The sequence below is a fragment of the Podarcis bocagei genome (assembly GCF_964188305.1).
Source record: "Podarcis bocagei genome assembly, chromosome: 7".
Classification (NCBI taxonomy): Eukaryota; Metazoa; Chordata; class Lepidosauria; order Squamata; family Lacertidae; genus Podarcis; species Podarcis bocagei.
In genome coordinates, this window is record NC_138132.1 from 22,758,759 (window position 1) to 22,773,350 (window position 14,592).

At 44.3% G+C, this 14,592-nt stretch overlaps 1 protein-coding gene and 1 long non-coding RNA gene across 9 annotated transcripts in view; one reads left to right on the top strand and one right to left on the bottom strand.

Moving 5' to 3' along the window:
• The window catches only part of LOC308591354, a 138,154-nt gene that overhangs the window by 104,152 nt on the left and 19,410 nt on the right, over nt 1-14,592 (top strand). The window lies entirely within an intron of this gene.
• HIVEP3 (HIVEP zinc finger 3) overlaps nt 1,934-14,592 on the bottom strand; it is a 259,289-nt gene continuing 246,630 nt past the window's right edge. For 7 of the 8 annotated variants that reach the window (XM_081201849.1, XM_081201854.1, XM_081201853.1 and 4 more), the window contains 2 exons: nt 11,518-12,599; nt 1,934-10,031 (listed from right to left, as the gene is read on the bottom strand). In XM_081201849.1, the coding sequence (XP_081057975.1) occupies nt 9,192-10,031; nt 11,518-12,599 (1,922 nt within the window). In that variant the 3' untranslated portion in view covers nt 1,934-9,191. The remainder of the gene's footprint in view (nt 10,032-11,517; nt 12,600-14,592) is intronic. The other variant, XR_014010093.1, reaches the window with a different exon arrangement.

Consider the following 14,592-nt stretch of genomic DNA (forward strand, 5'->3'; position numbering starts at 1 on the left):
TGGTTTGTTTGTGTTTTGCAAAAGTTGTGCTGGGAAGGAGGAGAACAAAGCAGAACTGCATATGGTGCTGGCTGGAGGAGGCTGCACTATGAGACTGGCTTCCAAAGAAACTTTGAACCCAAGCTTGCTGAAGCTATGAAATCGACACTCATGGGGTATAATGTTCTGCACCCCCTCCATTGCAGATTTTCAAGTGTATATATGTGTCAACACACCATATTCCACAAGGGCCAACATTGATGCTGAAATCCAGCACCCCCTGAGTTCTGCATGTGCGGCTTTCTCCCGATTGAAGTGCAGAGTGCTTGAGGACTGGGACATTTGTGGGGAAACCAAAATGCGTGTTTACAAAGCGATTGTACTATCAGCCTTACTGTATGCTTGTGAAACACAGACCACTTATAAACACCATCTCCCACTTCTTGAAAGATTCCATCAATGGTGTCTCCAAAAAAAATTTACACATCACTTAGGAAGACAGGCAAACTAATACCAGTGGACTGGAAGAAGCAAAGATCACCAGTGTTGAAGCAATGATTCTTCAACATCAACTTTATTGGACTGGTCATGTTGTGCAAATGCCTGATTATCGTCTCCCAATGCAACTACTCTATTCCGAACTTAAAAATGGAAAGCGTAATGCTGGTGGTCAACAAGAGAGGTTCAAAGACTGTCTTAGACAAGTTTTTTAAAATGTAGTATAAACACCAACAATGGGGAAATACTGGCGTGCAAGCGCTCCAATTGGAGAACAGCCTTTACCAAAGGTGTCATGGGCTTTGAAGATACTCGAACTTAGGACGCAAGGGAGAAATGTGCTAAGAGGAAGGCATGCTTGGCAAATCCACACCGTGATCAACTCCTGCCCGAAAACCAATGTCCCCACTGTGGAAGGATTTGTGGATCCAGAATTAGTCTCCACAGTCATTATGGAAGACAATCTTACTCGGCTACGAGTGATCGCCAAAGAAGATGTTTTCTTAAAGACACTAGCCTCTGCTGTGGCTTGATCTTCTCAATGGAAACACAACCATGGAGAGTGCCTGGAAGCCCTGGAATTTGGCACCTCTTGTGAAGACTGTGGTGGTGTTTAACAGTATGGGTCACATCCCTAGCACTCGTGTTGTTGGGATTGCATTGCTCTGATGCACTGAGTGCTTTTGAATGTAATTTGCCAGTGCCATTTGCATCTCAGAAAAAGAAACCACCAGCTCTTTGCAAGCCTGAAACACAAATATCTTGGGCGGCATCTCTGATCATATAACACCCCCCCCTTCCCAAATTTTAAGGTGAAACGGAAGATGGAACTGCTTCTGTTTCATCCCCAAGAAGCAGGACGATTACCAATCACCACACAGCTCCAGGATGCTCTGAGCTTCAGCAAAATATCTGCATGATCTCTCCCTGTTATCTTTCCAGAGAGAAGTCTGTGAATGCTGGAAGGAGGAACTGGAAGCTAAAGATAGTTTATCGGAGTTGTCGGCTGTGCAGACTTGAAGTATGCACAGAGCTCCCCCATGTGGAAAGTCATCAGCATTCATTTTGACCAAGGGAGGAAGTGATCTTCACACCCCCATTGGTGGGACTTGAAATAAATCCTAAAAGTTCACCATGTAAAGTATTAATATGGGTTTCCGTGTTGAGGAACAAGCATAAAGTATGAATTTACGATAAATGGGACCTGCAACCTGTACGTGATAGAACTTCCACCCTCCTCCTTTTCTCATGTAGCCCCTAAATCTGTTCTGCCCCTCCAAACCACTGTAATAGATTTGGAGAGGGTGCAAAGTTCTATTGTGCAAATCCTTGTGCTTATGGGATGAGTGTGTTGGATGCCAAGGAAACTTTGCAGTGTTTCTGCAGATACCTGAGACCAGGAAACACCCCCTAAATCATTCTAGCAAATAAATGACCACAGAGAGGCTGCTAGTGATATGTTGGGACTTTAAAATTTATTCCAACGTGCTGTTTTTTTAAAAAATAGGCTCAGACTGAATAGACAATCTGAACTGTAGTAAAGGCAATATACGTGTAAAAACTTTTTTTTTCATTCACAGTACAGATGTCATTTACAATAAAGTTCACAAACATCAAATGCTGAGTATTTTTTTCTCTTTTTTTCTTAACATTATGTTCTGTGCTTTTTACCTGCATTTTTTTTTTTTTGCTTTGCACTCTTATAACCATACAGACATTGCAAGATGCAAGTGTAGAAACTGAATTTAAAATAAAATTACAGGCAAAACTACCAAATTACACTGTACTCTGAGTCTGTACATATTTACAGTACCTTTTTTGGAATGTATTGCCATTTTTTTTTAAAGAACATATAGAAACTTTCTAAAGACTATTCCACTTACAGAATACATACACCTTTTAGAAAAAAAGGCAAATATTTATCTTACATGAGACCATGTATATTAAATTTGCGTACACATCATCAATATTATTAATATTTTACATTACATTTACTAAAGTGAGCATAAGTGCCGTAATATCTCAATAATGAAAACTTGTTTTATGTCATCGTTAGGACCCAAATTTGGTATTTATTTAAAAACATTTTACCTTTTAAAATTCACAAATACTGTGCAATAACAGGAGGGCAAAAAATCCATAAGGAACACAGACAATAAAAATCAAGTGTATGTTAGGGGTTGGGAATAAAAGTGAGGAACACATATTGGGGGGGGGGAGATTGTAGAAGGGCTAGATCACAATGCTTCATGCTTAGCTCATAAATGGTTTGTCGGTATCAAGAACATATTGCTTGAATGCTTTTTAAAAGCCAATTGCAATGACTTGGCATTGTATTTTCTTAAAAAAAAAAAAAAATGATGGCCAAAGTTGGCAAAGCCAGACACAGAAAAACAAGAGGTTCTCACCTATGAAGAATCACTGGGCTGAGTTCTGTGAGTGAGAGCATATCAGAGAGATGGAAAAGGTCGCTCTCAAGGTTAAAGTGTGCAGAGGCCAAATCAGTTGGGTCACTTTTCCTGGAATTTATTGTGGTTGCCGCTACGGTTTCCTCCAGTAAAAAAATAAATAAAATCCATTTACAATAATCTGAGCAATTTCATCTCAAATGTAGTGGGGATTTCAATTCGGTTTCTGTTATTGTGTTATTTCTTACTTTAAAATAATACAGTCGTACCTTGGACCCAAAACGCCTTGGTACTCTCATACGTTTTGGCTTTCTAATGCCACAAACCCGGAAGTGAGTGTTCCGGTTTGCAAAAGTTTCTGACGGGGCTTCCGCGGCTTCCGAATGTTTTGGAAGTCGAACGGACATCCGGAACAGATTCCGTTCGACTTCCAAGGTACGACTGTAATATTATTATTATTCAGGGCTTTTCTTCAGCCAGAACTTGCCAAAACTCAGTTCTGACACCTCTCTAGGTAGGCACCATTGTCATTACAAGGGAACAAGGTGAGTTCTGGCACCTATCTTTCTAGAAAGATTGCAATGATAATAATGTCAAAGTCTCGAGAGCCAATCACAAATATAAACAGCAAAAATGCTCTCTTTGGGAAAGTCCATTAACTCAGTGGGAAAGTATCTGCTTTGAATGCTGAAGGTCTCAAATTCAATCCTCAACAATTCCAGGTATGGCTGGGAGTTGTCCCCTACCTGAAAGCCTGGAGAGCTAGGAAGACAGTACTGAGCTGGATGGACTGGTTTGACTCAGTATAAGGCAGCTTTCTATGTTCCTTGAGGTTTCTCATTTTTTGAAGACTATCATCTTAAATAGAAAGGGCAGGGGGAGGGGGTTCAGTCTAAAATAAAATTAGATTGAGTCATAAATCTGTCAGAAAACTGCCCTTAGAATCACAGGTCAGCAGAAGCTGCCATAGGTATTGCAATGCAGAATGGTTGATGGATGGAGTATTGGCCATCATGGAAGTGAATGTGGCAGCCATGATTTACCCTTGGGAAAGCCCAAGCCAGGCATAGGCAAACTCGGCCCTCCAGATGTTTTGGGACTACAACTCCCACCATCCCTAGCTAACAGGAACAGTGGTCGGAGATTACGGGAATTGTAGTCTCAAAACATCTGGAGGGCCAAGTTTGCCTATGCCTGGTCCAAGCATTTATCAGAGCCTTGTGGATACCATAGCCAAGGGATTCGTTTGGCTTACATACAATGACTTTAACTGTACTGGCTTGTGGGCTATTCAACAGATTTTAAATCCCTAGGATGTCCCATAGAGATGATTCAGAATTACCAGCAAATCATGGTTTTTCAAGATGTCTAAACCCATGCCATCCAACAAACAATGGTTTGCTAGTGGCTTCCACACTGAGATATGAAAGTACTGTTTGAGAGAGTGGGCAAACTTTGGTTTTATTTCTGAACCAACAAACCATAGCTTGGGCCTCTTGTCAAGAGTCTGCTTTTTTTTGGGGGGGGGGTAATGGCTATGAATTCTCAGGGAAAGTGAAGGAAAGATGGCAATCCCACAAACCATGGTTTTCCTCTACATCTGGACTAAGTCTCAGAGCAACCGTGTATGGTATTGCACTTTAAGTTGCAGTTAAAGCAAACCATAGTGTGATATTATACCCAAGACGGCCCACTTTCTGAAGTCAATTACAGTTTAACCCAGACTGCTAGGTAGGTGACCAACTGTTTTGAACTCTGGCCTGAAACTGACATTCCAAATGGCTTTCTGCTACTAATCTTATGCACGCTTACTTGGGAGTAAGTCCCAATGAGCACCGTGGAATTTACTTCTGAGTAAACCTGCATAGGGTTACATAGTAAAAGAAGTAATTAATTACTGATTCTCAGAACACTGGGAAACACTGGAAGGTGCTTAAATATAGAGGAAAAGTCCTTCACAGATTATAAATCTAGGAATAAAGTGCTCCAAAAATAAAAAGCGATCAACTCTCACAGATGCCATCAACATTTCAAAATAATTTTCTTTGTCTCTTTGGGCTGAAAAGGGATAAAAATAGGAGAGATGCTCAAGTAACCAAAATACAGAGGTTTTGTCTCAGCCAGTAATAATAATAACTAAGAAGGTCTGACTTAGCCAAGGAATAACAGTACCCAGAATTTGCAAAAAAAAATAATAATAGTCAAAATAGTTTTACTTTACTTTTCTTTCTTCTTTTTTAAACTATGCAAAGCTAGATCAAAATAGAAAGCAAATGCAAAAGTAACCTATGGAAAGTGCAGCCCAATTCTTCACATGCTTACTCTGAAGTAAATATCACTATGCTGGGTAAGATTTACTCCCAAGAAAGTGCATATAGGATTGCAGCTTTGGGAAAGGTGGTTTGCAAGGGGGGGGGGAGATTAAAATCTGATCTCTGAAAAATAAACCTTTCAACAACAGCAAAATAATGAATGGCAGGAAATGTCAGGTCTAGTCTAACAACATATTTGACACATGGTCGTCTCTGCAGGCTTCTGTTATAGCACCACACCGGGGGAACCACACAGCGACTTTGTGATGGGCTCAGAACTTTACCTTCAGTGGGGCAAGTTAAGTGCTCGAGGCGAAGCACATTCTTAAGGCTTTGCTAGGTCTGCCTGGAGTGCTCAGCACCTTGCAGTTTGAGCCCTTAGTTTGTTTAGCATCTTGCCCTAAGGAGAGCCAGCTCCACCTGGCCAGCCAGTGCAATTGGATAGGCCACCAGGAAATGCCCCAGAGACATTCAGGAGACTTGCGATGGGTGGAAGGAGATTGTTGCATCCATTGGTTTGCTTGCATCACAAAGCTTCTTTGCAGTGTGAGACCTCTGCTAACTGTGGCTTCAATTTATATGGAAATGCAAAAGCTACCCTGGCAAAAAAAAAAGAGAGGTCAATTTCTGCATTCGCAACTGCCACCCATTGTGGCATGGTTTCTTCTACGTCCAGCAACACCACTGGAGAGAGTGGTGTTACAGAAAGGGCTAAAGGTTGCTACAGGCAGATACACTGGCATAAATACTCAGGATCTAGGCACTTTGCAGATCCCAACCAGAAAGTGAAAGGAAGAATTCAAGTAGAGTCCTCTGCAGTGGATGTTGCCATCCAAAGCTACAGAGCTTTGCATGGTGTCTTGTCTGCCAGCCTATTCAAAGGGTCCTGTCCTGTCCTTTCTACCCCAGATGCAAATACCCCCCTAGATGACACTATTTACATTTGCAGTGCTTGCCTCACAGAGGATTAAGAAAGGTTCAAGAGCAATAGGTAAACATACCCAGAAGGTTATTATTGTTATTAGCTCCGGGTTGTTTGCAGATGTCATCAGAACAGATCCTGTCCAATGCACCCAAAGCAGAGTTCAATCCAAAGGCTGAAAACTGAGCACCAGGTTGCATTTGATCTAGCCTCAAAACAAAACCAGAGCGTGAATGGATAATTGAAGAGCAAATGCCCAGTGAAGGCTCAATACCGAAAACCATTTGGTCCTAAAAGAGCTGCATGACTAGCTGGTTAAAGGAGGGGAAGGAAGGAGGGGATGAAGGGGAAATCAACCACCTGGAATTCAAAGTCATGGCAGAGACAAGGTGCGGCTTTTCAACAATGACCACTGATGTTCTGGTCCAAGCTTTGCTCATTCCATTAAGTTGACGGGTGCCATTCTGAATCTTTTGAAGGTATCATGACCATGATACCAATTTCCATTGGAGCCAGACTTTAACTCGGTGATTGATGTTCATCCCCATGATCTGTTGACAATGGGGATTGTATTGGACCTTCAATAAAGTCTCGGGTTAGGTACCGGGTGCCAGTGCAGACTCTATAAGCAAGATCTTTCCGGACCTTAGCACTGAAAGAGGTATTGGAAGCAGAAGTAAACCAAGGGGAAAACAAAACAGAACACTGTCCGCTGTGAATGGAGTTTTCCAGGGAAAGTCCAGCGTCAGTTTGGTCACCTTCACATCATTTCAGTCACAACATCATTTCAACCAAAGAAAATCAAAAGAGCTCCACCAAAACTATTCAGTACAACACAAAAAATGAAATGATACATCGCAGAAGATTATTCAACTCAAAGCCCCATCCATTCCACGTTATTCAGCTATGCCTTGGCAACAGTTCATGGCTTTCCATGCCTGCTTAAAATAAAAATATTGTTCAGGACATTGTTGTGTGGAGCATGCACATAATAAATGGGAACATCTCAGAAAGGACTGGTCCATTGGTTAAATATTTATGGAACGTATTCATTTTGCCTAGTTAGTTTCAAAAACTGTGTGTACAGACTCGATCCAGAGCAAGACACTCTCCAAATAAGCAAGCTTGCTCTCGATTAGAGTAAACGTCTGCTATTAAATGCAGTGTGTATATATTAAAAGACCTGTATGGCTCTGGCCCTGATCTTTCTATAGGTGACACCAGGTTGGTTAGCCATTGGAGCCACTGCATTCTTCTGCCCCTTTGCTAAAACATCATCCATTGCAACCTATTGATCTGAAATGCAAACAGCTCAATGGGAATTCACTGGGACCTTTTCGTATAGGAATGTATAGCGTAAAAGATCTACTGCATAATGTAGACTAACGTTTGTAGTTATTCCATTAAGTTGGGGGGGGGGGGAGATAACAGTATGCAAAAAAAAAAAAAGCCCTTAATTACGGTACTTCTTTGTGGACTCTATGCAGTTGAACACGTGGCTGATCTGATAAACATAGGACACATCTAGGACCAGTAGCAGAACTAGGAATGCAGATATGGTTCAGGGTGATATTGAGGCAAGAATGAACTCAGCCTTGATTTCTGCGCTGGGTGGGAAATCTGTGGCACTCCAAATGTTGCTGGACTCCAACTCCCATCATTCCTGACCATTAGCCATGCTGGCTGGGGCTGATGGGAGTTGTAGTCCAGATCAGTAAGCAACTTATTTCTATTTTTCTCTTACAATGTCCAAATGTGTGATAAGAGAAGGTGTTTCCCCCCCCCACACACACACACTTTCATTGGGGGGGGGGGAGAGAAATTAAAAGCAAAAAAAAAAAAAAAAAGATCTCCAACTAGAGAGCAGATTTCCAAAGGGCAGGATCCACAGGGATGACAGCCAAGCCCCTACCGCCTAGAGGCTGGCAAAAGGCACCCCTTGGAGATTGTGCGTATCAGTCAAAGCAGCAGCCAGGTCCGGAATGTCAGTATTAAAGCAAGAATGGTGGTCAGAAAGCAAAGATCTACCATTCCCAGAACATTATTTTTTTATTTTTACATTCAATATATTCCTATTTTCTTGCAATTTCTCTTTTTTATTTCCCTTTGTGGGGCAGGGTAGAGGGACCTTTTGCTTATGTGCGTGTCCCTTTAAAAAAAAAGTGCTTGAGGGGGGGAATTTGTACGGGGGGGGGGGAGGCACATTCTGAGATTCTTTCTTTGTTTTGGAGAGATTACCTTTTATCACCATCAGGGCCTCCCCATAGAAAACAAGTGCTAGTTTCAGTTACAATCGGAGGGTAAACATTCCCTTCTTCTTCTTCTTCTTCTTCTTCTTCTTCTTCTTCTTCTTCTTCTTCTTCTTGCAGAATAAAGCAGTCACATCTGTCTTTAAAGCACATTTAGAGGCAACCAGAGTAATGCAAATAATAAAAGGAATAATTATAAAACACTTTGCCACATATTAAATAAAGCGAGTAATAAATAAGGGGTACGGTCGTTGTGGGGTGGGGGCAGGTTGTACCTGTCTGTACATGAGAGAGGTGGTGGTTGTCCCCCTCCCCTAAAAAAAAATCAGCCAATCTCTTTGAAGAGGTGTTTGCTTTCCTTAAAAAAGAAAAAAAAGCTTTTCAGTGCATCCATTGGAAATTCTTCTCAACTCTTTCCACATGTCTGCATGTGGTTGAGACAAGACCTCATCGTGGGGAATGGAGACACGGTCTAAGAATAAGCCCCTTTCCGATAAAAGAAAGCAATAAAACAATAACAATAAATTCATAGCTTCAATTTGTCGGTGCATTTCAAGCAACAACCAAAACACACGCACGCACACACACGCAAATGAAAGAAAGTCTAGAAAAAGGCACACAATTACGATGGAAATAATAACAGACTGAAACAGAGAGAGAGAGAGAGAGAACCAGCAACAGTCTCCGTGGGTTTGGTCGTATGCTAGAGCATTGGGTCTTTTCGTTTCTTTTCCTTTAGCAATGATTATTCGAAAACCAATCGCACTGACAAAGGTTTGTTGATCTTAAGGGGAAGCCGGGGTCAAAAGCTGGGAGGGAGGGCTCAAGCACTTCCTGTATTGTGATCCACTTGCCTTTGCAGTAGGCTGAAGCTGACTTGCTCCAAGGGAGGGCTCCTCCTCCTCTGTACCCCTGTGGTGGGGGGAGCTGGCTCCCCAGAGAGGTTCCTTCTCCTGGTGGAAGGCTGGGAGGAGGAGTGGCTCGAGGACAAGGGCTCCAGCAGGCAGCCAGCGCTGCTGCTCCTGTCCAGTGTCTGGGTGGGGAAGTCCGAGATCAAAGTGCAGGGGGGTTCCAAGGAGGCATTTGAGCTGCTACGTGGTTTCTTCCCCTTCTCCCACCGGACGCCTTCCCTGCTGGCTGAAGGCTCATCCTCCGGACAGGAACCATCTTGGCTGGGCGTACGGCTTCCCCACTCTGGGCCGCCGGGTTCGGCGCTGTCTTTCACCCTGTGTTCCTCCTCCTGCTGGCGCTCGCTAGTCCTTATTGTCCCTTCCAAGCAGCTGCTGCTATGAAGCGGTGGGGTTGCGGATGAGGAGCGAGCTTCTCGGATGCCTTGGGCCACCTTGCCGGGATCTTTCGCTTGGCTGGATTCAGAGGTGTCACTGCTGGGGGCGAAGTAGCTGGCATGCAGCGACATCACTGATCCGTGCCCCAAGCCGGGATGGCCGCTGGGCCTTGCCTGGACCATTTGAATGCCCCCAATTGGGATCATGGGGAAGGGGCTCCGGGGTAGCTGCTGGGAGTGCAATGGGAGGTGGCTAAAGATGTAGTCTTCCACCCGGCTCGGGGCATGGGCGTGCGTGTCGTGGGGCGATTGCAAAGGCCTGACGCAGTGATGCTGAGTGACGCCCGGTGAACTCGCTGGGCTCCTGGATTCTGTCTTCTGTAATGACAGGAGGTACATATTGTGGGATGTGAAACACAAGAGCAGTCAAGTACAACATTCCTAGAGTGAACATGTTTACACATGGGGATGAATGTTTGTCCAGCCAGCAGGTAAACTTCCTGTTGCCTTCTGAACTGGGACAGACTTCCTCTGCATGTGAGTAGAGGTGGGCATGGCCTCACCTGTGCAGGTAACGACAAAAGCACAGGGCAGGGCAGCCATCTCTCTCTCTATGACTACATGCATCAAAGAAGCAACATCTGCTTAGCCAAAGATGCTCTCTTGGCCTCCAGCCAAGAGAGGACAAAGGGACTGTCTTCTTATGAGATAGTTTCCAGGTGTATGTTACTTTTCTAAGCTAAGTCTGCCTTCTGGGATCCGTTTGTGAACAGAATGTGAGTAAACTCTTTTTTATACTTTTATAGAAGACTGTGTTGTGTCTTATCTTTTATGAGGGAATAAGGGGAAAATACCAGAGCAGTTATTATAGAGGCTTTACCGAGCCTGAGCAAACGCATCCGCTGAAAGTTTAAAAAGGGAAATGTTACTCTGCTAAATTGTGAACTTGTTAACACAAGTTGGAAAGGCTATAATCAAACAATATATCCTCTCCTGCATCCCTGAACATTCCCACACATGTTAGGAACCAGGGAAGCTGCATTATACGGGGTCCAAATCTTGGTCAATCCAGCTCACTGGTCTATGAAGATGATGATGATATGTTATTTATATTCTGTCCATCTGACTGGGTTGCCCCAGCCACTCTGGGTGGCTTCCAACAAATTAAACACATTAAGCATGGTAAAACATCTGATATCAAAAACTTCCCTATACAGGACTGCCTTCAGATGTCTTCTAAAAGTCAGATAGTAGTCTATTTCCTTGACATCTGATGGGAGGGCGTTCCACAGGGTCGGCACCACTACCGAGAAGGCCCTCTGCCTGGTTCCCTACAGCCTTACTTCTCGCAGTGAGAGAACCTCCAGAAGGCCCTCAGAGCTAGACCTCGGTGTCTGGGCTGAACGGTGCCCTCTGGCCTTACATTTTCCTGATCTACAGTAAGTGGCAACAGCCCTCCAGGGTCTGAGAGAGGGAACACACTCAGCTCTATCCAGAAATGCTGGGCATTCAACCTGGGCTGTCTGCCTGCAGAACAGATGCTCCACCACTGAGCTATGGCTCAGCTTATGGGGCTGGTGCATATAGAGAGATCAGTGCACTGATGTGGACATATAAACTGACTTTTTAATTTAATGATTGGGGGGACGGTGAGTAAGGGAGGACAAAGATAAAGGACCTCTGCTCTCCATTACATTTGGCTATCCTTTCCTCCTTGCCTTCTTATTTTTAAAGACACTGTCCCCTTCCAAAACACACACACACACACACACACACACAAACAGTGGTGATCTCACAGCTGTAACCCTCCTTAGATTTGTGGGTCCAGACTCACTGCCTGGAAGACCAATGCTGAAGAACTTACCAGTTTAGGTTCTTCATACAGTTCTGTATTCTTGCCGAGGGACTTGTGAGGTAGAGGCACTGAAGACGAGATCCCATGCAGAGTTTTACCCAGGCTTTGAACTTTTTCATCTGCTGCCGACTGGCCATGAGAAGGCAAGTCCTCTCTTCCTGGGGACGGGTACCTTGAAGGCGGCTCTGAATAGCTCTGGGACAACATCTTCTTCAGGGATAAGTATCTGGCTGTAGAGACATCCCTGCTTGGAGACAAATGTCTCACAGGAGACACGCCTCTCTCTGGCGGGAGGTACATTCGCGACGACAGCTCTCTTTTTGGAGATATGTACCTGCTGGGCGAGAGCTCGAGTCTCGGCGACAGACTGCGGAGGGGAAATGCCTCTCTCCTCGGAGACATTCGGTGACCAGAGGACCTCCCCCTCGCAGGAGAGAAGCTCCTCAGAGAAGGTGTTTCTCCAGCTGTCGAAAACCTTTTCGGAGACATTTCATTTTTGGATAACAGGTGCTTCCTAGCCAACATGGAACGGTTGTTGTTGCCACCACTGCCAAAGCCAGAGTCCTTGCTTGGAGACCCCTTCCTCCTCAGAGAGGTGTCTTTGGAGATTGACAAGTCCATCGCTAAGAGCATCTGTGGCCTTGTAACGGGTTCCTTCTCAGCAGAAGAAGCCACGGGTCCACTGGAGGTCAAAACCGGCCGGTGGAGTCTCAAGAAGCTGTGGCAGACAGCAACTTCAGTGCTGTCAGCCGACCATTTCGTTTCTGGCCCCGAGGAGGTGGTCTGGTGACGCCGAACAGCACGCTTGCTAGTGGAGACAACATCTTCCAAGATGGACAATGCTGTCCTGGTGCCTTTCTCCTGGGCGGAGTGAGAACCTCTTGGAGAATGTCCTGGGAAGGAGATGTTCTTCATTTCTGAAAGCTTCACTGGTGGCTCCTCTTGGCTTTCCTCCTCCTCTTCCTCTTCCTCCTCCTCTTCCTCATCGTCATTGTCATCGTCAGACTCTCCCAAGTCTGAAAACTGGTGTTCTTCAAGTGGCTCAGATCCCTCCTGCCCTTCTGAATCTTGGAAGAGATCTTCACTGGTTCCTAAGGGGGATGGGGGGGATACTGCATTAGATCACACAGAATATAGCAAAATCACCCTTCCTGAAAAAGAATCTTGCATAAGTTCAAAAGTCCTCAAGATCGCTTCTTTGCCATTTGGTCAAATTTTGTTTTATAAACAAGCACAGTGGCTCAGAAGCATCAGGCACCACAGCTGTATGAGAGTGTTTGGACTGAGCATAGAAAAAGCTCTTTTATAGTGTGGCAACACCCAGACTTTGGAACTCCCTGCTTATTGATATCAGGCAAGTACCTTCAACTGAGCCTTTCCAGTGCCTGCTAAAAACATTTTTATTTAGATAAGCCTATCTGGATATCTCGAATGCTGGCATGCATTTTAATCTGTTTTTAGTTTATTGCAGAGGATTACAGAGGTACCTTGGGTTAAGTACTCGTTCCAGAGGCCCATTCTTAACCTGAAATTGTTCTTAACCTGAACCACCACTTTAGCTAATGGGGCCTCCTGCTGCCGCCACGCCACTGGAGCACGATTTCTGTTCTCATCCTGAAGCAAAGTTCTTAAGCTGAGGCACTATTTCTGCGTTAGCAGAGTCTGTAACCTGAAGCGTATGTAACCCAAGGTACCACTGTATTGGCAATCCTCATAGAACTCTAGCCCAATGGTTGCCATTAATGTGATTTGAACTGATTTTATAATGAAAGGATTTTAGAATGTTGTGTTATTTTACCATTGTTAGCCGCTCTGAGCCCAGCTTCGGCTGGGGAGGGTGGGATATAAATAAAAAAATAATATTATTATTACTTTTTAATTCTTTTTGTAAACAGCTTTGCATTTTATTTTTTTTTTACAATCAAGGCGTTATATATAAATTTTAGGGAATAAAAAAATAACTAAATAGCAGAATGCCTTGGGAGGCGGTGGGCACTCCTTCCCTGGAAGTGTTTAAACAGAGGCTGGACGGCAATCCATCAAAATGATTCAGCGTTCTGGTTTGGCAGAGGGAAAAGAGAAACATGCTAGGAAGTCTTTCAGTGTGAGCCTCTTGGAAACAAAAGAGAATGGCACAGGAACCCCACTGAGTTCTAAGCCGCTTGCATTCATAAAAATTAAAATAAAAAAGAGTAGTGCAGGAAAACTTCTCAGTGGATTCCCCCACCCACCCCATATTATGTTGTTATTCATTCGTTTTTCACTGACTGTCATGGATGCTTATTCATCTGGGTGACAGATGGGTGATTTATGCTCCCATCATCATTACTCCGGGTGTTACTCTTCCACAGAGAGGCACTATTAGAATAACATTGAGCAAAGCTGCTGGGTGGGAATGGTTTCAGCTTTATCAGATAGAAGACGCTACAAGATGGGAGACAAGGGGGATATAAAATGGCCTTTTATGTACTACAAGAAACAGATTAAATGGACCAACATCTCATTTAAGAGTCTATAAACAAGCTTCCCATTGCAATTTCTTCAGCAGGCAGCAAAATACAGGAAGCAGTGGTGCGATTTCCCCGGGTTGATTGGGTAGCCTCGTTAGGCGCACTGTTGCGTTAGGGATGCAGGAGACATTTATTCAGGGCACATTTGAAAGTGAACTGAGGTCACACCTGCACCATACGTTTAAAGCCCTCTTTTGCCACCTTAACAGTCATGAAGAATCCTGGGAAACGTAGTTTGCGGAAGGTGCTGGCCTCACAGACTTGCCACTCCCAGCACCCTTAGCAAACTACAGTTCCAATGATTCTCCATGGCTCCAACAGTTGTATAAGGTAAAGGTAAAGGGACCCCTGACCATTAGGTCCAGTCATGGCCAAATCTGGGGTTGCGGTGCTCATCTCGCTTTACTGGCTGAGGGAGCCGGTGTACAGCTTCCGAGTCATGTGGCCAGCATGACTAAGCCACTTCTGGAGAACCAGAGAAGCGCACGGAAATGCCGTTTACCTTCCCGCCGGAGCGGTACCTATTTATTGACTTGCACTTCGTGCTTTCAAACTGCCAGGAGCAGGGACTGAG